A 25,368-nucleotide genomic window follows, 5' to 3' on the forward strand; every position below is an offset into this window, starting at 1 on the left:
TAGTTACAAAAATAATTTAACATCAAACAAAAGTGCAATACGAACAAGAATATAAAAAATAAACATTCAATGTAAATAAATAAATACAATCATAAAAAGGCAAAACAGCCAATAAATTTAAAATATAAACAGTTAATCATCACAATATATCACACAATTATTCATCATTTTCCATATAGTATCTGTTCCATTATAGTTTCGTTTAAATTCACCTTCACTCATATTTTTAAAATCACTTTTAATTTTATAGGCAGCTTCTTCTTTGATCTTTGTTACAATTAATGCTGCATTCCAACGTCTCTTTTCATAAACTTCACAACAACGTGCCTTCCACAATATCCTTTTTATCAATGCTATCATCCAAATCATCATGTAACGGTTAGGGTTCCTAGTTTTAAAGTCCAAATAATATTTCACATTCATCCAGTCTACTCTCATTTTCCAGATCTTTCCAAACCACTGCCAAACCTGTTGGGCTATATTACATTCGAGAAACAAATGTATCATCGTTTCTCTGTTACCACAATGCAAGCACCGGGAATCACGACCGTGATGGTATGTGGCTATAAAATCTTTGGTCATAACAATATCGAGCAACATTCTCCAGGTGAGTTCTAACCACTCAGGCGGGAGATCACGTACATTTTTCCAAACTTGACTCCAATTTATTGTGGAGTTTATCATACTATAATGTAATTGCTGTTTATTAATAATTTTATAAATTAAGATAGGTCTGATTTTATCTAAATTATTTATATTGTTACCTTGACTGTCCATTATCTCATTAATTTTACTTCTCCAAGACCTATACTTTTTTTTATTACTTAGTAAGAACGGAAATTGTACTCCCACCTGAGTGATTCTCCTAATAACTGGGCTTAATATATACTGTATCAGATAACTAACTGGGTGTTTATAATCTTTTAAAGAATTTATTATATGGCTAATCTGTAATGAGCACTCTAAATTTTTAACATCCCACACTCTCCATCCTCCATTAACTCTATCGTTAGTCATAGTTTTTCTACTTAACGGCTCGTATGTATTCATCCATATATATTCATACAACAAAGAATTTATCTTTTTAACATCATCAACAGTCAGATTTGTATAATACAAAATATACATAATAGAAGCTATAGCTATTTTATTAATAATCGCGACGCGCTCTGGAAGATATAACCAATTTAACTTCCATTCTTCTATTACAGACTTAATTTTGTTTAACATATGATCGAGATTTCTTTTATTACCTTCTCTACCAATCCAAACTCCAAGTACTCTCATATTCTCAACTTTATCAACTTTTATCTTGTCACAATCCATATCTCCGTAAACATTAAATAATTTCGATTTGTTTTCATTTATACGCATCCCAGTCAGATTACCAAATTCCTTTATTTTATCTATAATCTTATTTTGACTCTTTTTATTCGTTATTAAGAAATTCACGTCGTCTGCATGCGCAAAAAATTTTGTCTTAATTTTATTACCCGGAATATGGATTGGATCTATTTCATCATCGCTTAATACACTCTGTAAAAGTACGTTAATATAAATAGTAAAAAGAATCGTGGAGCAGGGGCAGCCTTGCCTTACCCCTGCTCCACATTGAATATCATTAGATCTTCTACCATTAACATAAATGAAAGTACTTGGTGCATAATAAAGATGTTTAATTTGACTAATTTCCTCTTCATTTAGTCCATATGCATCTAATATCCCCCAGAGCACGTTGCGATTCACCGTGTCAAAAGCTTTATGTACATCAATTGAGAGGATGGAGAGTGGGGATTTTCTCTCCAAATAAAGTTCTTGTATAAGTCTCAAGAAAATAATATTATCCTGTATGGATCTCCCTTGAATACAGGCAGTCTGAGTGCTCACTATTTCTTTTCTAAAAAGTTCCTCAAGTCTCTTGGCAATAATAAGACTAAAGATCTTATAATCAATGTTTAAAAGTGTTATAGGTCTAAAATTCGTTAAAATCTTTTCCGCATCATCTTTTTTGTGAATTAAAATCATTTTTCCATATGTAAAGTTACTGCCAAAAAGGCTAAAATTGTAGAGTTTGTAAAGGAACTCTGTAAAATTTTCACTAAAAAACTTGTAAAACTCGCTTGATATTAAATCATCACCTGGGGCCTTACCCACCCTTAGCGACTGGATCGCATCACGTATCTCCTGCTTCGAGATTTCTTTATTAATTATATTTACATCTTTTTGCTTCACAGATTTAATATTTCTTTTAACATTTTCCCATTCATCGAAGTTTGACTGGGGGACTATAAATAAACGCTCATAAAACAAACGGAATTCTTCCAAAATATCATCAATATTGGTAATTATCTCGTTATTATCATTAATTATTTTATCAATCTCTATGCTTTCTTTATTTTTATTTCTTTTTTCAAAAAATACTTTCTCTGCCTCTCTTTTAATATTATATTTTCTCATTTTATATCTTATATAATTATTTTTATTTTTCTCTTCGATTTCTTCACTTATCTCTCTTTCTATACGTTTAACTTCATCAGTATTACCATTTATTATATGAGTCGTTAATTCCCTTTGTAAGTGTTTTAATTTATTAAACCTCTTAATTTTGTTCTCAATCCAGACTTTTTCTATTTCCTTTTTAAATCTCTATTTCATAAACACCCAATTCTCCCAGTCAACCTCGTTCATAAATCTGTCAAACAAACTAATAATCTCTTTTTGTAACGTTTTATTATCTAAAGTATCTTTCGTTATTTTAATATTTCTTTTTTGTTCCTTATTATCATCTATTTTTAAATTCATTTCTACCATTTTATGGTCTGATATTATACTATTATTTATCATTATATCATATTTTATTACATTACTCCATTCATTTAAGTTATCTGTTATATAGATACGATCCAGTCGCTCTTCAACGCCCCTCCCATTCCAAGTAAAACCCGGATCATGCGGAAATTTAAAACGATATATATCTATAAAACTAAAATCTTCTAAAATCTTATTTAAAACTTTTTTCGATCCATCATATCCAAAAATACCATTCTTATCTACAGGTGATAAAATATTATTAAAATCACCAGCTAAAATTAAAAACTTAATATCAATTAAAAATTGTCTTAAATGTAATAAATTTTCTTTTCTCTCAGAGACTTGAGGTGACAAGTATATATTTACTATTCTAATTATCTTACCACTCACCTGGATATCAACAGTAAGTATTCTACCATCACGGTCGGTCTTAAAGTCGTAAACTTTAATCTTTTTTCTTACTAATGTTAACACTCCGTGCTTCTTCTGCTACAAAAAGACGCATAAATATTATAGCCCACAAACACTTTCCTTAAAGCTCTCAGGTCTGTAAAATCACGTATATTTGTATCTTGAATCAGTAATATGTCAATCTTACTCGACATAACCAAGTTCAATAAACATATTTGTTTTTTCTCTTCCCTAAAACCAGTTATATTTATCGTTCTTATATTAAGATATCTAACCATTATTTGTCTCTACTGTTGGTTTCTTCCTTTTTTGTTGATCTTCTGTATTTTCCGTTCTATTTCTTCTCTTTCCTTCTCTTATATCTCTCGGTTCTCTCTCCATACTACTCCCTCTTGACCTCGTTTTTTCCTCATAGATCAATGCAGTTTCTTTAACTGGTCGGATTCTGACAACTTCCGCTCTTCCTCTAGTTTCTTTCTCTTTTTCCTCCACCTCTCCATCTCTTCCTATATCCTTATCAGGTGTTTCCATTTCCGTTTCCGTTTCACTTTCCTTCCTTTCCTTATTCTTTCGTCTCCTTTCCAAACTCATTTCTCTTCTTCTCTCCGTACTCCTACTTCTCGGACCTCTTTTTAAAATATCAGAAAACGTTTGCTTTTTACATGGAACATCTTTGTCATGTTCCTCTCTACAATTGTAACATTTTGTACAATCTTTTACAAGATGTAATGTACTATTGCAGCGATAACATTTTTTGACCTGACACTCTCTTATCAAATGTGTGCTACTTCCGCACCGTCTACACTCTGGTTTAAGGCCCACGTAAAAAATTTGAACTTGACATCCGAGAATCTCCATATAATTCGGTATACTCTTATTTGTATGTATAGCAATTCTATATGTTCCTGATTTTATTGGTGGTGTTGTATTAAACTTATATGCTACTATATTAATAATTCTTCCATAGGGTTCTAAAACTCTCCTTAATAGCTCTTCATCCGCCTCATGTGGAACATATTTCATCGTTAACGTGAGTATTTCCTTTTCTCTTCCTTCTATCACGTATTCATTATCGTCTAATATTATAGTTACTCCCATCAATTTTTCTTTTGCTTTTACAGAGTCCAAACCAACTTCTACTATGCCATTAGGCCGGAAACATACTTGTTCAACTACTCCATCACTTCCTAATTTCTTAGTAATTTCACCCACCAAATCCGCTTCTATTACTTTCTCTTTTATCACTATACGAACTGATTTGACTGCTTCATATTTTTTCACTTTTTCAGAAGTCTCCTCCTTGTTATTTCCTTCCTTCGTTGGCAAGGTTGGTGGTGACAATCCCTCCACCAAACTTCCTCGGAAGGTAACGCCCATAAACTTCCGAATATCATCAGCCACTTCTAAATCAATTAAAGGTTTCGGACTATCTCGTCCTAATCCAGGGACCGAAACAGGAACAAAAATCGGATCCATTCCAATGAAACTTCACTAAATGGCTAACCGATAGTGAGTAGTAACGATAATTTAAATAAAATTTCACAGAACTGTCGAATAAACTTTGTAGAATACTTATTATAATAAATAAAGGCAATTGAGCCCACATAAACTATCGTAGAAATCAACACAGTTCTTCAAAGAGACGAACTTCCCGTGATACGCCCCCCACGGGAGCCGTTGGAGTGTTTCCCACTCAATTAGCTCAAAAAACTATTAATTTCACACTTTAAAGTTATCTAAATTATAGTCTAGTTATTCTACAGTCAGTCTAGTATATAGTTCTCTTAATCTTCTTACTCACATTATCACCAATTGTCTATATTCCCAGTCAATAGCACAGTCACTCCAACTCCACTTTTCGTTAAAGTTCGAAAAATAATTTTTAAATTTTCACAAAATTCTAACGAGGTATCAATCTACACTACTTCCGTTCGATGAATAACACAAAATTAATCCAATTTAGGCACAAATAACGTTGTAACGGCAAAACAAAGACTTAGCAAAAATCTCTGCCAACACGGTCGAGATAAGAACAGATTTAAAAGCCCTTTATTAATATGATTAAAAAAATATATACAAGTAACCATTAGCGGTTCAGAGAATATTTACATGGGCACAAAGGCAGCCAGTAGTAAGTATAATGGTGTGTAAAGGATGTAGTAACAAATATCAGAGAGGCAGTGCCTCGAGTACGCGCTCCAAGGGCTCGTAGCCAGCTAACATTGCCAGATACGGGCAATAACAATCTTACGTGTACGCGGTTACACGGGCTCAAGTGCAAGCCATAAAGTACAATAAGAAAAACAGTCGGTATGCTAGTTGCGGTAGCCGAGATGGGTGGCGTAGATGTCGCGGCTGTATCTGATGCAGTCGCTCACCATTAGCTTCCTCATCAGTTTGGCATAGTTCCTGCTTACCCCTAGGCGTTGTAGTATAGAGTCGTTGGCGGTGTCGTAATCACCCAGGGCTCCCACGACGAAGGCATCTAAGTAGGTGTCGTACCCTTGTCACCTGAAGTGGTTGGCCAACTCCTCGTATTTTTGGATCTACTCGGTCCTCGCATGGTCGAAGGCGTCGGCGCCGTTTTCAAAAGGTGTAGCCACGTCGACGATCGTTGCCGTTTTTGGGTTGTGATTGAGCACCACGAGGTCGGGGCGGCAGTTGCTCTCGAAGCCGGGGATCTGTTGGTTGACGTATGTAGTGAGATTTCTATGGTTGAATGCGTTGTTCAGTCTATCTAGGATCGCATTGTGTCTTTTCGTAATGGCTCTGAAGTTTGGAGGACAATGGTTAAGGACATGGGCAAGGGTTTCCCGATCTCTGGCACCGCCGGCAGTTTTGGCTGGCGTTTCCAAACCGGCGCAGGCCGTGTAGGGGTACCACACTTAGCCTGGCGCGGTGGATAAACCGCCAGTCTGCGAACCTAGTGAAGCTTCCTTCACGAAGGAAGTGGTTGCTGTTAAAGTTGCCTGCTGTTATTTTGAAGGCCTTGCCCTGGTCGGGTTTGTTTAAGAGTGATTGAAGGTAGGTGGCCTTAACGGCGGTGCAGATGGACCTCATGGCAGTGGGTCTCTTAACGGGGTTTCCGTTAATGGATGGAGTCAGGGTGCTGCTGTTGTCTGGATGCCATTCAATGTCGAGACGTTTTTTAAGGCGACGGGTGGCCATTCGCAGACGGGTCCAGGTGGAAGGCACATCGTAGGGATCGCACCCGAATTCGTTATCCATCGAGCCGGCCAGGTAGGTGCAAAGGTCGGCGTCGGTGGGCGGTCGCCGGATGCGTTTCTCAACAACCACTTGCAGAGTTTTAAGTGCAAGGGTGGCGACGACGGGGTCCCTAGAGTGGAGCAGGCTGTAAGCGTGGCACTATATATTGAATGTACAAAAATAATACAACTCAACTAATAATAATATGGAATGCACCTTCTACCATTATTGAATATGTGTATTTTCTTTAAATGCTGTTATTCATTTTGAAAATGATCATACTTTATTATTGATATAATTCTTTGTTTTTAAATAATTGTATGTTGGTTAATCTTAATCTATTATGTGATTACTCTATATATTATTACTCTGTTATTGTTACTCTGTTACTACTATATATGTACTTAATATAACTACTTCATATGACCTGATACAACATGAAAAATTACCTCTGTAAATATTATAAATATCCTCACTATCATAATATTGAATGTATTTATCCTTGTAAAAATTGTTTGTAAAATTATGTTGATGTACTTTACTCCCGGTAATGCTATTATGCGGGGCCGGGATATGTGTGTTCACACCTTAATAAAATAACGATTGATTGATTGTAAGCGTGGCATACCTGGGCCACATCTGCGAGGACATTGCAGGGAGTGATGTTCGCTCCTCCCTGGGCGTGGGGCATATAAAGGACTTCCGGGCTGGCACGCTGCGGTAAATTCATCCACTTCTTGACACACCGTTTTATTACTTTGTCAAGGTGGCTGAGCTTTTTCTTCTGGACCTTCCCCAAGGTGAGGTGGAATGTGAGACGGGAGGTCAGAAAGGTGTTGACGCAGTCTATCTTCTGCCATGGGGCGAGGCGGGAGTTGTCGACAAGTTGAATGTCAGACAGAATCCCGTCGATGGTGTCGTCGGCAGATCGCCCCATGGTGAAGCCAGCCGGTATCCCGAGGTGGAGGTAGTTGTCGTCTTTGTGGAGGTAGTTGTCGTCTTTGCGAAGGCGAGGAATATCAGAGCCTTGGATGGTGAAGTGGGTCTGATCGTCACAGCGATATTTGCCAGCCACAACCAGGGTAGCGCATTTCGATGGGTTAAACGAGAGGCCACTGCATTGGGCCCATGACGACAGAAGATCGAGTTGTGCCTGGAGACCAGCAGCCGATCTACTGATAATGGTGATGTCGTCTGCATAGGCGAGGATGGAGAGGTTTTGGTCGTGCAGACGATAGCCGTGCTGAAGATTGTTGATCAGGCGGAGCACGGGTTCTATGACAAGGTTGAAGAGAACAGGGCTGAGGGGGCAGCCCTGCTTCACCCCCGTCAAGACTGGGATGGGATCCGTGTGACCGCGGATGCGGGTGTGGCATCCTTCCAGGAGGTCCCGAATGCAATCGATGGAGGCGGGACATAGGCCGCACCATTTAAGGCAGGTAAAGATGGTGGAGTGCGGGACCGATCCAAAAGCATTACGGAGGTCCAGCCATGCGACGTGGCATTCGCTGTTCTTCCAACGGGCGTTTTGGATGATTGACTGGAGGATGAAGGAGTGATCCGTGCAGCCCTCAAAACGCATAAACCCCTTCTGTGCTGTGGAAATGGTGCCGTTTTCCTCGCACCAGCAGAGAAGGCGGCTGGCCAAGCAGGAGGAGTATATCTTCCCGAGGGTGTTCGCCAGCGCAATGGACCTCCAATTGCGGATGTCATTCTGGTCGCCTTTTTTATGTAGGAGGATGGTGTTAGAAACCTTCCATGCGCTGGGAACATGGCCAATGCGTTGGACGGCGTTGAATACTGCCGAGAGAATGTGACCCTGAGGGTCTAAACGGCGCCATATATAGTAGTGGATCCCATCTGGACCCGGCGCAGTGTTGTGGCATTTACTGAGGCGTTTGGCCACTTCAGCCGGCGTGAACGAACCACATAGGGGATTGTCCGTAGCCGGCTGTAGAGCAGGAGGTAGGAGGCTGAGGAGAGGTTCTTGGTCTTCTTGTTGAGGGCTGCTGGTGCCAGAGAAGTGATCAGTGATGGTGGAGTTACTGATCCTGCAGAAGCAATTGGCACCGCGGGTAACCTCCTGAAAGGCCTTATGCTTGTTAGCGCGGTATAAGCGCTGTATACGGCTTGCCTCAGCAGCACTACTAGTGCCACGGGGGTTGCTGGCCTGTGGTTGCCTGGTACTTCTAGGGCGATGTTGCTGCCCATGCTGCTGAGGGATCATGCTGCGAGCGAGGTTGGAAAGATCTTCAACCATTGCCTCGAGCATGTCCTCATCGACAGCACAGTCGAAACGGTCACGCCAAGCAATGACCCACGGAGGGGGGGGCAGAGGTGGAGTCGTCGGTGGGAGGCCGGGATGAGGAAACACCCGACTGATGCATGTCGACAGCCGGTTGGGATGGTGGCTGGGGCTCGGAGACGTCAGCAGGAGGAGAGCCCAATGCGGGCGTAGCTGCAACAGGGGCAATCGTTATTTCAATCAATCAATCGTTATTTTATTAAGGTGTGAACACACATATCCCGGCCCCGCATAATAGCATTACCGGGAGTAAAGTACATCAACATAATTTTACAAACAATTTTTACAAGGATAAATACATTCAATATTATGATAGTGAGGATATTTATAATATTTACAGAGGTAATTTTTCATGTTGTATCAGGTCATATGAAGTAGTTATATTAAGTACATATATAGTAGTAACAGAGTAACAATAACAGAGTAATAATATATAGAGTAATCACATAATAGATTAAGATTAACCAACATACAATTATTTAAAAACAAAGAATTATATCAATAATAAAGTATGATCATTTTCAAAATGAATAACAGCATTTAAAGAAAATATACATATTCAATAATGGTAGAAGGTGCATTCCATATTATTATTAGTTGAGTTGTATTATTTTTGTACATTCAATATATAGAGCACATGTTATAATATGCAATAATTAAATATCATGTACAGATTAAATAAATGTGTAATTAATACCATAACTAAATAATATGTTTATCAACAATATAATGAATAGAATAGACAAGTGTATCAATAACACACAGGTCACTGCATATACAATTGTTAATGAAATATTATATCAATAATGAATAAGATATTTTAACACGATACACGTATTTAGGCATTATGGTATATATATATATCTTACATTCAATGTAGCAAACAATTCGTCCCCACAATTAACATTTAATACATGTATAATAAAATGAGTAATCATAATATGCAGAACAATCATATATAGTATATATTATGCAAGTAACACAGAGTTAATTAATAAAATTATAAATATATTATACAATAGAACAAAATTAATTAATGAAGTTAAATAATAATTAAACAGTAATTAAAATAACAAATATTAATAATAATAAATATACTAAACAAGTTAGAGTACATTACATCAAAAATGCAAGCTGCACAAAAGTTTTACTTCAATCAATGATAATCTCCATCCATAATCTATGTCCAAATCAGCTAGCAAAATCCTGTAACTGTAATTGAAGTACCCGATTTATCTAAAAGATGCACAGGATGCATAGAATTACTGTAATTGATTTGCGTTGCTTGCAGAAAGAGCAGGCAAATTTCACACAAGTCCATATCAACCGATAAAGTCCTTTAGCTGCCAGTTGAGTTCTTGATACGACTGAAATATGCACAGGATGCATGTAGAGACTTGATTTGCATTACTTGCAGTAGAAGTAGGCAAATTTCAAACAAGTTCATTTCAACCAACAGGATTCACTAATGTCTTGGTTGATTCTTCTTGGGAAGCCAAACTAAGGTAGTGCACATCATCCAACAGTGAAAACAAGACACATTACACAAATCCATTTCAACCGACAAAAGTTCAGCCGCTGTCAAGTTGAATTTCTGGCAGATGTGTATGTAGCACAAGGCACTTGTAGAATAATAATTTTGTATTTCTAATAATAGTCACAAGCACAGATTAACACAAGTTCATATCAGCCATCATATCAAATTACGGCTGATTTCTTCGAAAGTCTAAAGAATGTGTATGCACATATGTGGTGCAAAGGTTTGTGAGAGGAAAGAAAAGAAAAGAAAAAAAAAACCCCAACATATCAAATGAATTATGTCGAATGAAGTATCACTCAAACAATCCATCCTATGTGGTCAAAAGACTGGCAAAATAATTCAGTTGAGCATATATACAATTAATTTAGCACAGAAAACAGCATTTATTCGGATGTATGCCATCAGCCATCACCGACAACAAACATAGAACATGTTAGACAAAGTGACAGCAAAGTATTGAATAACAAGCCTAATATCAGCCTGAACATCTTATAAAAGCAATACAATATCAGCCTGAACATCTAATAAAAACAATACAATATCACAGACATCTTAAACATCTATCAAGTAACATAGCCAATAATTACAAATCGGTTGCAAAATGTACAGTTTAAGTTGAATGCCAAAGTAACTAAGCATAGATAGCATGTTGAGTAACAAAGTTAACTTTATTAGCTAGTCTTTTAAAAGCGTTGTAAATGTCACAAGTAATCCAAATGTCTGATAACCTACAAGGCCATGTAATGCCATGTTCCTCAAGTAAAAGTCGAAGTTCTAATCTCTCTTGTTCGATTTTTATGCAATCATAAATATAATGTTTAGTGCCGTCCTCTACCAGACATGTAGGACACAAATTAGAATTTCTGCAACAGGGGCAGCAGTTGCTGAGTCAGAGGTGTTGGCAGATACGATCGAGGCGTTGGCAGGCGAGGTAGGACTACTAGTATGGCTAGAGTCGCTCGCCGGGCGGCGCCTACGCCGACGTGGCCTTCTCACCAAAGGTGGGGTGGAGGCGTCGATCGTTGTCTTGGCCGGTGACAGGCGCTGCTCCTGTGCATCAGGTGCCGAAGCACTGGTACTAGGAGTGGCGGGGCAGCTGGGGGTAGGCCTGGCCTGAGGAGTGACAGGCTGGGGCTGACAGTTACCCGTCTCGCTGCCTTGGCTAGTTTGCGAAGCCACGTAGGCTAAGTAGGCCTCGTCACGGATGGATTGTTCTCGCCGTTTTGACTTCCTGACGCCATTGTGGATTTTGCCACGCTGCTTCGGGTCTCTCACAGAGTGCTCTGGGGACATAGATGGAAGCATGTCCGAGCACTCTGTGGAACGGGCTTGGTGTAGCTTAACCTCCTTTAGCTTGTCAGACCTTAGCCCGCAGACACGGCATTCGAAAGTGAGGTGACTGCCATGGATCCGGCGGAGGTGGCGAGAGAGACCCCCATGGTCAACATAGTCCCTGTAAACAGGGAGGCAAGGAGGGCAATGGTAGGGGGGCCTGAGTGGCACGAGTAATGTGACTTCAGGCGATTTACTCGATGCAGCCATTGATCAAATGTGCAGCAGGAAAGTAGGGGGAAAGGGGCGGAAAAGCCTCCTGGGGTGCCGAAGCAGCCTACCAAGGGGAGGCGAGAAGGGGAAGAAAGTAGCGTATAGCGGAGCTATACGTTAGGAAAGGATGCTCGCGCAGAGCACCGAATGGCTACCACGAACGGCGCCGATAGGAACAGTGTTGCCGGTCGAGCAGCGAATACACGGTGCGTTTAAACTGTGCAGGCCGCTCTTCCGACGGAAGAGAGAAGAGAGTAGGACAGAGACAGTTGTAGCAACTTACCCAAGGGCCGGGGAGCTGGCGGCTCGGAGTCCGGTTGGCAACCTGAAAAATACAGCAAAATTAAGCATATTAATCAAGCTGATAAGAACAGATTTAAAAAGCCTTTATTATAAATTGAATAAAATATATTACAGGGAGGTATAGGCATGAAGATCAAGCATAGAGTAGAATATTTACAAGTAATTATCGCGACATGGGCTTTGGAATTGCCAACTAGTAGTAGATTTCGCGACCATGGGCACAAGTTTGCCTGACAATGATGTATATACAAGTGTACGGATACCGCGACATGGGCTTTGTAATTTGCCAACCTGGAGTAATACAAAGTAACGCGGTGAGTTAGTAATTCGCGACCATGGGCACAAGTTTGCCTGCTTAGAGTGAGTACATGAACGCGTTTGTGCTCAGATAAGAAGTTTACATGTTGTCCTGATTATGCNACTTTCCTTCCTTTCCTTATTCTTTCGTCTCCTTTCCAAACTCATTTCTCTTCTTCTCTCCGTACTCCTACTTCTCGGACCTCTTTTTAAAATATCAGAAAACGTTTGCTTTTTACATGGAACATCTTTGTCATGTTCCTCTCTACAATTGTAACATTTTGTACAATCTTTTACAAGATGTAATGTACTATTGCAGCGATAACATTTTTTGACCTGACACTCTCTTATCAAATGTGTGCTACTTCCGCACCGTCTACACTCTGGTTTAAGGCCCACGTAAAAAATTTGAACTTGACATCCGAGAATCTCCATATAATTCGGTATACTCTTATTTGTATGTATAGCAATTCTATATGTTCCTGATTTTATTGGTGGTGTTGTATTAAACTTATATGCTACTATATTAATAATTCTTCCATAGGGTTCTAAAACTCTCCTTAATAGCTCTTCATCCGCCTCATGTGGAACATATTTCATCGTTAACGTGAGTATTTCCTTTTCTCTTCCTTCTATCACGTATTCATTATCGTCTAATATTATAGTTACTCCCATCAATTTTTCTTTTGCTTTTACAGAGTCCAAACCAACTTCTACTATGCCATTAGGCCGGAAACATACTTGTTCAACTACTCCATCACTTCCTAATTTCTTAGTAATTTCACCCACCAAATCCGCTTCTATTACTTTCTCTTTTATCACTATACGAACTGATTTGACTGCTTCATATTTTTTCACTTTTTCAGAAGTCTCCTCCTTGTTATTTCCTTCCTTCGTTGGCAAGGTTGGTGGTGACAATCCCTCCACCAAACTTCCTCGGAAGGTAACGCCCATAAACTTCCGAATATCATCAGCCACTTCTAAATCAATTAAAGGTTTCGGACTATCTCGTCCTAATCCAGGGACCGAAACAGGAACAAAAATCGGATCCATTCCAATGAAACTTCACTAAATGGCTAACCGATAGTGAGTAGTAACGATAATTTAAATAAAATTTCACAGAACTGTCGAATAAACTTTGTAGAATACTTATTATAATAAATAAAGGCAATTGAGCCCACATAAACTATCGTAGAAATCAACACAGTTCTTCAAAGAGACGAACTTCCCGTGATACGCCCCCCACGGGAGCCGTTGGAGTGTTTCCCACTCAATTAGCTCAAAAAACTATTAATTTCACACTTTAAAGTTATCTAAATTATAGTCTAGTTATTCTACAGTCAGTCTAGTATATAGTTCTCTTAATCTTCTTACTCACATTATCACCAATTGTCTATATTCCCAGTCAATAGCACAGTCACTCCAACTCCACTTTTCGTTAAAGTTCGAAAAATAATTTTTAAATTTTCACAAAATTCTAATGAGGTATCAATCTACACTACTTCCGTTCGATGAATAACACAAAATTAATCCAATTTAGGCACAAATAACGTTGTAACGGCAAAACAAAGACTTAGCAAAAATCTCTGCCAACACGGTCGAGATAAGAACAGATTTAAAAGCCCTTTATTAATATGATTAAAAAAATATATACAAGTAACCATTAGCGGTTCAGAGAATATTTACATGGGCACAAAGGCAGCCAGTAGTAAGTATAATGGTGTGTAAAGGATGTAGTAACAAATATCAGAGAGGCAGTGCCTCGAGTACGCGCTCCAAGGGCTCGTAGCCAGCTAACATTGCCAGATACGGGCAATAACAATCTTACGTGTACGCGGTTACACGGGCTCAAGTGCAAGCCATAAAGTACAATAAGAAAAACAGTCGGTATGCTAGTTGCGGTAGCCGAGATGGGTGGCGTAGATGTCGCGGCTGTATCTGATGCAGTCGCTCACCATTAGCTTCCTCATCAGTTTGGCATAGTTCCTGCTTACCCCTAGGCGTTGTAGTATAGAGTCGTTGGCGGTGTCGTAATCACCCAGGGCTCCCACGACGAAGGCATCTAAGTAGGTGTCGTACCCTTGTCACCTGAAGTGGTTGGCCAACTCCTCGTATTTTTGGATCTACTCGGTCCTCGCATGGTCGAAGGCGTCGGCGCCGTTCTCAAAAGGTGTAGCCACGTCGACGATCGTTGCCGTTTTTGGGTTGTGATTGAGCACCACGAGGTCGGGGCGGCAGTTGCTCTCGAAGCCGGGGATCCGTTGGTTGACGTATGTAGTGAGATTTCTATGGTTGAATGCGTTGTTCAGTCTATCTAGGATCGCATTGTGTCTTTTCGTAATGGCTCTGAAGTTTGGAGGACAATGGTTAAGGACATGGGCAAGGGTTTCCCGATCTCTGGCACCGCCGGCAGTTTTGGCTGGCGTTTCCAAACCGGCGCAGGCCGCGTAGGGGTACCACACTTAGCCTGGCGCGGTGGATAAACCGCCAGTCTGCGAACCTAGTGAAGCTTCCTTCACGAAGGAAGTGGTTGCTGTTAAAGTTGCCTGCTGTTATTTTGAAGGCCTTGCCCTGGTCGGGTTTGTTTAAGAGTGATTGAAGGTAGGTGGCCTTAACGGCGGTGCAGATGGACCTCATGGCAGTGGGTCTCTTAACGGGGTTTCCGTTAATGGATGGAGTCAGGGTGCTGCTGTTGTCTGGAAGCCATTCAATGTCGAGACGTTTTTTAAGATCGACGGGTGGCCATTCGCAGACGGGTCCAGGTGGAAGGCACATCGTAGGGATCGCACCCGAATTCGTTATCCATCGAGCCGGCCAGGTAGGTGCAAAGGTCGGCGTCGGTGGGCGGTCGCCGGATGCGTTTCTCAACAACCACTTGCAGAGTTTTAAGTGCAAGGGTGGCGACGACGGGGTCCCTAGAGTGGAGCAGGCTGTAAGCGTGGCACTATATATTGAATGTACAAAAATAATACAACTCAACTAATAATAATATGGAATGCACCTTCTACCATTATTGAATATGTATATTTTCTTTAAATGCTGTTATTCATTTTGAAAATGATCATACTTTATTATTGATATAATTCTTTGTTTTTAAATAATTGTATGTTGGTTAATCTTAATCTATTATGTGATTACTCTATATATTATTACTCTGTTATTGTTACTCTGTTACTACTATATATGTACTTAATATAACTACTTCATATGACCTGATACAACATGAAAAATTACCTCTGTAAATATTATAAATATCCTCACTATCATAATATTGAATGTATTTATCCTTGTAAAAATTGTTTGTAAAATTATGTTGATGTACTTTACTCCCGGTAATGCTATTATGCGGGGCCGGGATATGTGTGTTCACACCTTAATAAAATAACGATTGATTGATTGTAAGCGTGGCATACCTGGGCCACATCTGCGAGGACATTGCAGGGAGTGATGTTCGCTCCTCCCTGGGCGTGGGGCATATAAAGGACTTCCGGGCTGGCACGCTGCGGTAAATTCATCCACTTCTTGACACACCGTTTTATTACTTTGTCAAGGTGGCTGAGCTTTTTCTTCTGGACCTTCCCCAAGGTGAGGTGGAATGTGAGACGGGAGGTCAGAAAGGTGTTGACGCAGTCTATCTTCTGCCATGGGGCGAGGCGGGAGTTGTCGACAAGTTGAATGTCAGACAGAATCCCGTCGATGGTGTCGTCGGCAGATCGCCCCATGGTGAAGCCAGCCGGTATCCCGAGGTGGAGGTAGTTGTCGTCTTTGTGGAGGTAGTTGTCGTCTTTGCGAAGGCGAGGAATATCAGAGTTTTGGATGGTGAAGTGGGTCTGATCGTCACAGCGATATTTGCCAGCCACAACCAGGGTAGCGCATTTCGATGGGTTAAACGAGAGGCCACTGCATTGGGCCCATGACGACAGAAGATCGAGTTGTGCCTGGAGACCAGCAGCCGATCTACTGATAATGGTGATGTCGTCTGCATAGGCGAGGATGGAGAGGTTTTGGTCGTGCAGACGATAGCCGTGCTGAAGATTGTTGATCAGGCGGAGCACGGGTTCTATGACAAGGTTGAAGAGAACAGGGCTGAGGGGGCAGCCCTGCTTCACCCCCGTCAAGACTGGGATGGGATCCGTGAAACCCGTGTGACCGCGGATGCGGGTGTGGCATCCTTCCAGGAGGTCCCGAATGCAATCGATGGAGGCGGGACATAGGCCGCACCATTTGAGGCAGGTAAAGATGGTGGAGTGCGGGACCGATCCAAAAGCATTACGGAGGTCCAGCCATGCGACGTGGCATTCGCTGTTCTTCCAACGGGCGTTTTGGATGATTGACTGGAGGATGAAGGAGTGATCCGTGCAGCCCTCAAAACGCATAAACCCCTTCTGTGCTGTGGAAATGGTGCCGTTTTCCTCGCACCAGCAGAGAAGGCGGCTGGCCAAGCAGGAGGAGTATATCTTCCCGAGGGTGTTCGCCAGCGCAATGGACCTCCAATTGCGGATGTCATTCTGGTCGCCTTTTTTATGTAGGAGGATGGTGTTAGAAACCTTCCATGCGCTGGGAACATGGCCAATGCGTTGGACGGCGTTGAATACTGCCGAGAGAATGTGACCCTGAGGGTCTAAACGGCGCCATATATAGTAGCGGATCCCATCCGGACCCGGCGCAGTGTTGTGGCATTTACTGAGGCGTTTGGCCACTTCAGCCGGCGTGAACGAACCACATAGGGGATTGTCCGTAGCCGGCTGTAGAGCAGGAGGTAGGAGGCTGAGGAGAGGTTCTTGGTCTTTTTGTTGAGGGCTGCTGGTGCCAGAGAAGTGATCAGTGATGGTGGAGTTACTGATTCTGCAGAAGCAATTGGCACCGCGGGTAACCTCCTGAAAGGCCTTATGCTTGTTAGCGCGGTATAAGCGCTGTATACGGCTTGCCTCAGCAGCACTACTAGTGCCACGGGGGTTGCTGGCCTGTGGTTGCCTGGTACTTCTAGGGCGATGTTGCTGCCCATGCTGCTGAGGGATCATGCTGCGAGCGAGGTTGGAAAGATCTTCAACCATTGCCTCGAGCATGTCCTCATCGACAGCACAGTCGAAACGGTCACGCCAAGCAATGACCCACGGAGGGGGGGGCAGAGGTGGAGTCGTTGGTGGGAGGCCGGGATGAGGAAACACCCGACTGATGCATGTCGACAGCCGGTTGGGATGGTGGCTGGGGCTCGGAGACGTCAGCAGGAGGAGAGCCCAATGCGGGCGTAGCTGCAACAGGGGCAATCGTTATTTCAATCAATCAATCGTTATTTTATTAAGGTGTGAACACACATATCCCGGCCCCGCATAATAGCATTACCGGGAGTAAAGTACATCAACATAATTTTACAAACAATTTTTACAAGGATAAATACATTCAATATTATGATAGTGAGGATATTTATAATATTTACAGAGGTAATTTTTCATGTTGTATCAGGTCATATGAAGTAGTTATATTAAGTACATATATAGTAGTAACAGAGTAACAATAACAGAGTAATAATATATAGAGTAATCACATAATAGATTAAGATTAACCAACATACAATTATTTAAAAACAAAGAATTATATCAATAATAAAGTATGATCATTTTCAAAATGAATAACAGCATTTAAAGAAAATATACATATTCAATAATGGTAGAAGGTGCATTCCATATTATTATTAGTTGAGTTGTATTATTTTTGTACATTCAATATATAGAGCACATGTTATAATATGCAATAATTAAATATCATGTACAGATTAAATAAATGTGTAATTAATACCATAACTAAATAATATGTTTATCAACAATATAATGAATAGAATAGACAAGTGTATCAATAACACACAGGTCACTGCATATACAATTGTTAATGAAATATTATATCAATAATGAATAAGATATTTTAACACGATACACGTATTTAGGCATTATGGTATATATATATATATATCTTACATTCAATGTAGCAAACAATTCGTCCCCACAATTAACATTTAATACATGTATAATAAAATGAGTAATCATAATATGCAGAACAATCATATATAGTATATATTATGCAAGTAACACAGAGTTAATTAATAAAATTATAAATATATTATACAATAGAACAAAATTAATTAATGAAGTTAAATAATAATTAAACAGTAATTAAAATAACAAATATTAATAATAATAAATATACTAAACAAGTTAGAGTACATTACATCAAAAATGCAAGCTGCACAAAAGTTTTACTTCAATCAATGATAATCTCCATCCATAATCTATGTCCAAATCAGCTAGCAAAATCCTGTAACTGTAATTGAAGTACCCGATTTATCTAAAAGATGCACAGGATGCATAGAATTACTGTAATTGATTTGCGTTGCTTGCAGAAAGAGCAGGCAAATTTCACACAAGTCCATATCAACCGATAAAGTCCTTTAGCTGCCAGTTGAGTTCTTGATACGACTGAAATATGCACAGGATGCATGTAGAGACTTGATTTGCATTACTTGCAGTAGAAGTAGGCAAATTTCAAACAAGTTCATTTCAACCAACAGGATTCACTAATGTCTTGGTTGATTCTTCTTGGGAAGCCAAACTAAGGTAGTGCACATCATCCAACGGTGAAAACAAGACACATTACACAAATCCATTTCAACCGACAAAAGTTCAGCCGCTGTCAGGTTGAATTTCTGGCAGATGTGTATGTAGCACAAGGCACTTGTAGAATAATAATTTTGTATTTCTAATAATAGTCACAAGCACAGATTAACACAAGTTCATATCAGCCATCATATCAAATTACGGCTGATTTCTTCGAAAGTCTAAAGAATGTGTATGCACATATGTGGTGCAAAGGTTTGTGAGAGGAAAGAAAAGAAAAGAAAAAAAAAACCCCAACATATCAAATGAATTATGTCGAATGAAGTATCACTCAAACAATCCATCCTATGTGGTCAAAAGACTGGCAAAATAATTCAGTTGAGCATATATACAATTAATTTAGCACAGAAAACAGCATTTATTCGGATGTATGCCATCAGCCATCACCGACAACAAACATAGAACATGTTAGACAAAGTGACAGCAAAGTATTGAATAACAAGCCTAATATCAGCCTGAACATCTTATAAAAGCAATACAATATCAGCCTGAACATCTAATAAAAACAATACAATATCACAGACATTTTAAACATCTATCAAGTAACATAGCCAATAATTACAAATCAGTTGCAAAATGTACAGTTTAAGTTGAATGCCAAAGTAACTAAGCATAGATAGCATGTTGAGTAACAAAGTTAACTTTATTAGCTAGTCTTTTAAAAGCGTTGTAAATGTCACAAGTAATCCAAATGTCTGATAACCTACAAGGCCATGTAATGCCATGTTCCTCAAGTAAAAGTCGAAGTTCTAATCTCTCTTGTTCGATTTTTATGCAATCATAAATATAATGTTTAGTGCCGTCCTCTACCAGACATGTAGGACACAAATTAGAATTTCTGCAACAGGGGCAGCAGTTGCTGAGTCAGAGGTGTTGGCAGATACGATCGAGGCGTTGGCAGGCGAGGTAGGACTACTAGTATGGCTAGAGTCGCTCGCCGGGCGGCGCCTACGCCGACGTGGCCTTCTCACCAAAGGTGGGGTGGAGGCGTCGATCGTTGTCTTGGCCGGTGACAGGCGCTGCTCCTGTGCATCAGGTGCCGAAGCACTGGTACTAGGAGTGGCGGGGCAGCTGGGGGTAGGCCTGGCCTGAGGAGTGACAGGCTGGGGCTGACAGTTACCCGTCTCGCTGCCTTGGCTAGTTTGCGAAGCCACGTAGGCTAAGTAGGCCTCGTCACGGATGGATTGTTCTCGCCGTTTTGACTTCCTGACGCCATTGTGGATTTTGCCACGCTGCTTCGGGTCTCTCACAGAGTGCTCTGGGGACATAGATGGAAGCATGTCCGAGCACTCTGTGGAACGGGCTTGGTGTAGCTTAACCTCCTTTAGCTTGTCAGACCTTAGCCCGCAGACACGGCATTCGAAAGTGAGGTGACTGCCATGGATCCGGCGGAGGTGGCGAGAGAGACCCCCATGGTCAACATAGTCCCTGTAAACAGGGAGGCAAGGAGGGCAATGGTAGGGGGGCCTGAGTGGCACGAGTAATGTGACTTCAGGCGATTTACTCGATGCAGCCATTGATCAAATGTGCAGCAGGAAAGTAGGGGGAAAGGGGCGGAAAAGCCTCCTGGGGTGCCGAAGCAGCCTACCAAGGGGAGGCGAGAAGGGGAAGAAAGTAGCGTATAGCGGAGCTATACGTTAGGAAAGGATGCTCGCGCAGAGCACCGAATGGCTACCACGAACGGCGCCGATAGGAACAGTGTTGCCGGTCGAGCAGCGAATACACGGTGCATTTAAACTGTGCAGGCCGCTCTTCCGAGAGAAGAGAGTAGGACAGAGACAGTTGTAGCAACTTACCCAAGGGCCGGGGAGCTGGCGGCTCGGAGTCCGGTTGGCAACCTGAAAAATACAGCAAAATTAAGCATATTAATCAAGCTGATAAGAACAGATTTAAAAAGCCTTTATTATAAATTGAATAAAATATATTACAGGGAGGTATAGGCATGAAGATCAAGCATAGAGTAGAATATTTACAAGTAATTATCGCGACATGGGCTTTGGAATTGCCACTAGTAGTAGATTTCGCGACCATGGGCACAAGTTTGCCTGACAATGATGTATATACAAGTGTACGGATACCGCGACATGGGCTTTGTAATTTGCCAACCTGGAGTAATACAAAGTAACGCGGTGAGTTAGTAATTCGCGACCATGGGCACAAGTTTGCCTGCTTAGAGTGAGTACATGAACGCGTTTGTGCTCAGATAAGAAGTTTACATGTTGTCCTGATTATGCATTGGAGAACGACTGTGGTTGTTGCTGGTGCGTGTCGGTGGCTGATAGTGCTGTTGTTGTCTTGCTCCTAAGTGCTGCCGGTAGATGTCGTTACTTATTCTAATGACATCACTCACCATTAGCTTTTTCATTAGGGCTGAGTAGCGCCTACCGATTCCAAGTCGCTGGAGGGTGGCCTCGTTGAGCGAGTCGTATCCTCCTAGGGCTCCTATTATAAACGTGGCAAAGTGGGTGTTGTAGCCTCTGTTGCGAAGATGTACTAGATTGCTGTATTTTCTCTCTTTTTCTTCACGGGCTGCATCGAAGGCTTGCTGGCCGTTCTCGAATGGTGTAGTTACGTCTATGACTGAGTCTGTTTTTGACTCCTTGTGGATCACAGTCAAGTCCGGGCGGCAGTTCTCTTCAAACCCAGGGACGCGTTGGTTTACCAGGACAGTCGCACCTCGTGGTTGGAATGCGGCGACAATTCTGTTCAGCACCGCGTTGTGTCGCTGGGTGATGAGCCGGAAGTTAGGAGGGCAATGACAGAGGACGTGAGACAGCGTTTCGCGTGCAAATCCACAGCGACGGCAAGTCTTGGATTCGTTACCGAATCGCTTGTGGCCTGTAAGTGCGACAACGCTGAGCCTCGCTTTGTGGATAAAGCGCCAGTCAGTGAAGCGGGTGAAGCGTCCATTGTTCATAAAATGGTTACTTGCTTTATTGCTGGCAGTAACCTGGAACACCTTTCCCTGATCTGGCTTTGCGAGGAGTTTACGAAGATGGTGGTCCCTCATTAAACTTACCAGTACACTTTGGCATCCCTTGACTCGGACGAAGATATCTCCTATGGCTAGGGTTGGGGTGTCGTTCGGTCCCACGGCCCAGTGGATGTTGATCTTTTTCTTCAGTCTTCTGGTTGCCATCCTCAGGCGGGTCCACATCGATGTAATATCTTTGGATGGATTCCCCAGGTCTCCATCCATGGATCCGTCGAGGTAGTGGCACAGTTCTTCGTCGCTAGGGGTTCTCATGATTCTTGCTGTGACGACATCCCTCAAAGCGCCTAGTGCTATGTCTGTAATATGTTCATCTCTAGAGTTAAAAAGATAGACTGCGTGGCATACCTGGGCAATGTCCGCGATGAGGCTGGCTGGGGTGATGTTTGTACCCCCTTGTTTGTATGATAGATGTAGTATTTCTGCGCTGGCCCTTTGTGGCAGCCCGAGCCATTTTTTGACGTGCCGCTTCAGTGTCCTGTCTATCTTGTCCAACGTCTTCTTCGGTGTAGTTCCGGTGGCCAAGCAGAAGGAAAGACGTGGCAAAATGAAGGTATTCAGGGCATCAACTTTTTGCCATGGGGCAAGATGTGATGCGTCCAGTTTGTTGATGTCCTGTATCACTCCATCTGTTGTAGCGGCTTCGGTGTCACACCTGGAAAATCCGGTTGGTACACCTAGATGCTTGTAAGCATCATCGTTGCCAAGGCGGGGGAGGCTGTTCTGTTTAATAAAAAAGTCGTTAGTGCCAGTTGTGTGTGACTTACCGAGAACTGATAGAGTCCCGCATTTAGAGTGGTTAAAGCGGATATTCGCCCAGTCGGCCCATTCAGAGATGGAGTCTAGAAGGTCCTGGAGCCCTTGGTGACTACTGCTGATCAGGGCTATATCGTCTGCGTACGCTAACGCTGAAATGGGGTGGTTGTGGATATAGTACCCTTTGTCGAGGCGCTGGAGACGTCTTATTGCTGGTTCGATGGTGAGGATAAATAGCAGGGGGCTGATAGGGCAGCCCTGCCTTACCCCTGAGAGCATAGATATGGGATCCGTAAATCCCGAGCTAGTGCGCACTCTGGTAGTGGAGCCCTCGTAGAGCCGCTGCAAAGTTAGTATTGCATCAGGGTGCAACCCGTGCCAGTTGAGGGATTTCCATATGGCAGTGTGTGGTACGCTACCAAAGGCGTTTGCTATGTCTAACCAGGCGACATGGCATTCCTTTCTAGTCCTTCTTGCATCTTGTATGACTGTTTTTAAGAGGAAATTGTGTTCCATGCACCCCTGGTAGTGCAGGAACCCCTTTTGCGAGGTGGATATACGATCATTTGCGTAGCACCATCTAAGGAGCCTATCTGCCAGGCAAGCAGTATACAACTTACCAAGGGTGTTGGAAAGGCAGATAGGCCTCCAGTTGTTGAGGTTATTGCAGTCACCTTTTTTATAGATGAGCACAGTGGTAGACTCACGCCAACTGAGGGGAATGTAGCCTATTTTTAACACTGTGTTGAATAGTGCTGCTAGTATGGTGCCGGTGGGGTCGACCCTTCGCCAGTGAAGGTACCTTATCCTGTCGGGGCCTGGGGCGGTGTTGTGCCCCTTGGCTATCCGGATGGCGACCTCCTCAGGCGTGAAGGGGATGTTGAGCGGGTTGTCTGTGGCTGGTGCTGGATCTTGCACAACTGGTACTGGAGCGGCGGTGGAGGGTGCGCACTGTTCATTGATTGATTTAAAATGGCGGTAGACTTTCTCCGTTTCGACCTGGCAGAATCGTGAATTTCCGCCCAGGATGCGGTCGACGGCTCTTTTGCGATTGGCACGGTATAGTCTCTGGACTTCGCTTGCCTCAGCGCGATGGTCTTGCGTGTGGTTGTTGGTTGTGCTGCGGGGTTGTCGTGGACCCTGTATATCACAAATAGAATAGGTTAGATGAATGAAGTCGCTGAGGACGCCTTCGAGTATGTCCTCGTCTATCGCTGACTCGAATCTCGAAGCCCAGGCCAGAGCCCACTCCGGGGGGCCGCTGCTTGAGTTGTTCATCGGAGCTTGGGGTGGCTGCGATGTTTGCGGTGCTGGAGGTGGTGCCACTGGAGTTACCGGTTGGTGCTGCCGCGGAGGTGATGGCGGCGTTGCTAGCTGTGCCGGAGTCTGGGATCGAACTGGTGGGTCCGGAGTGGCAATCCTAGAAGGAGAGAGGTGGGGGGTTGGCCTACCTGTAGGAGTAGGGGACCCGTCTACTTCTAACTGGTCGCTGTTTGGAGCAGGGAGACTTCTCGTTGGGCTCTCCTGACTGGGTACCAGGTGATCGGTGGTTGGCGCTGGCTGACTTTGTACCGGGTTGGGCTGCGCCGTTGATCTCCTTCTGCTGGGGCCACGGAGGGATCGCATAGTCCTTCTGGTTCGGAGCCGTGCCGGGGTTGTAGACGGAAGCGGGGTGAGTGAGGCCCCCGAGGATTGGCTGTCGTTGGCAGCAGTTGACGTGGAGGTTGTCTTTGCACCATTTTTGGTACGTCGTTTTATTGGCCCGTACAGGATCCTCGTCTTCTTCCGGTTTGCTGGAGGCGGTGGAGGGGGTGTTGCGGCCTTGATGCTGGCACGGCAGTCATCCGATCTTGCCTGGTGCAATTTCACCATCTTCAGTTTCTCGTGGATGTAGCCACACGCACGGCATTCGAAGTGAAGAGCAGTATTATGTATTTGTTTTAGATGCCTTACGAGCCCAGCGTGATCCGCATAGTCGCGGGGGATGGGAAGGCGTTGACGACAGCCGTGCGGTGGTTGTAACGGGACTAGTATAGTAGTCGCCTCCATAATGGAAAGATCAAATGTGTAGAGTTAAGATAATGAAAGGGAAGGTGAAGCGCCCCCTGGGGTGCAGTGCAACCAACCAAGAAGGGGCGTAAGAATTGTATAGACTAGTACAGGAGCGTGCCCCCGTACTAGAGTACAGAGAGTAGAGCGTTGCAAGGCTTGGAGGCCTATGGCGCAGAGGGGACAGAAAGGTTGCCGGTTGAGCAGCGAATACATAGTGCGTTTAAACCGTGCAGGCCGCTCTTCCGGCGGAAGGGAGAAGAGTGGAGAAAAGAGAGAGAGCTAAAACAACTTACCAGTTGAAGACCGGGGAGCAGGAGCTGGCTCGAAGTCCGGGAAGCTTCGTAGGATGGTTCAGGCGGTCATCAGTTGACGAAAACATCAAGCTGATAAGAACAGATACTACACATTTGATCTTAGCCATAGACTGATGCTTTTAATTAAAGTTTACTGGTGTTGCCACTGGCGAAGATAACTTGGCTGT

At 42.7% G+C, this 25,368-nt stretch overlaps 1 protein-coding gene and 1 pseudogene across 1 annotated transcript; both read right to left on the minus strand.

The window, feature by feature from the left end:
* Positions 1-5,537: 5,537 nt before the first annotated feature.
* Positions 5,538-11,579, minus strand: LOC111635230 (annotated as a pseudogene).
* Positions 11,580-21,299: 9,720 nt separating this feature from the next.
* LOC111635231 lies at positions 21,300-24,884 on the minus strand. The gene has a single exon (XM_023380124.1). It carries the CDS (start codon positions 24,882-24,884, stop codon positions 21,300-21,302), a length of 3,585 nt encoding a protein of 1,194 aa, XP_023235892.1.
* Between the last annotated feature and the right edge of the window lie 484 nt (positions 24,885-25,368).

Source organism: Centruroides sculpturatus, unplaced genomic scaffold (genome assembly GCF_000671375.1).
Source record: "Centruroides sculpturatus isolate CEXI.00-Female unplaced genomic scaffold, Cexi_2.0 scaffold953, whole genome shotgun sequence".
Classification (NCBI taxonomy): domain Eukaryota; kingdom Metazoa; phylum Arthropoda; class Arachnida; order Scorpiones; family Buthidae; genus Centruroides; species Centruroides sculpturatus.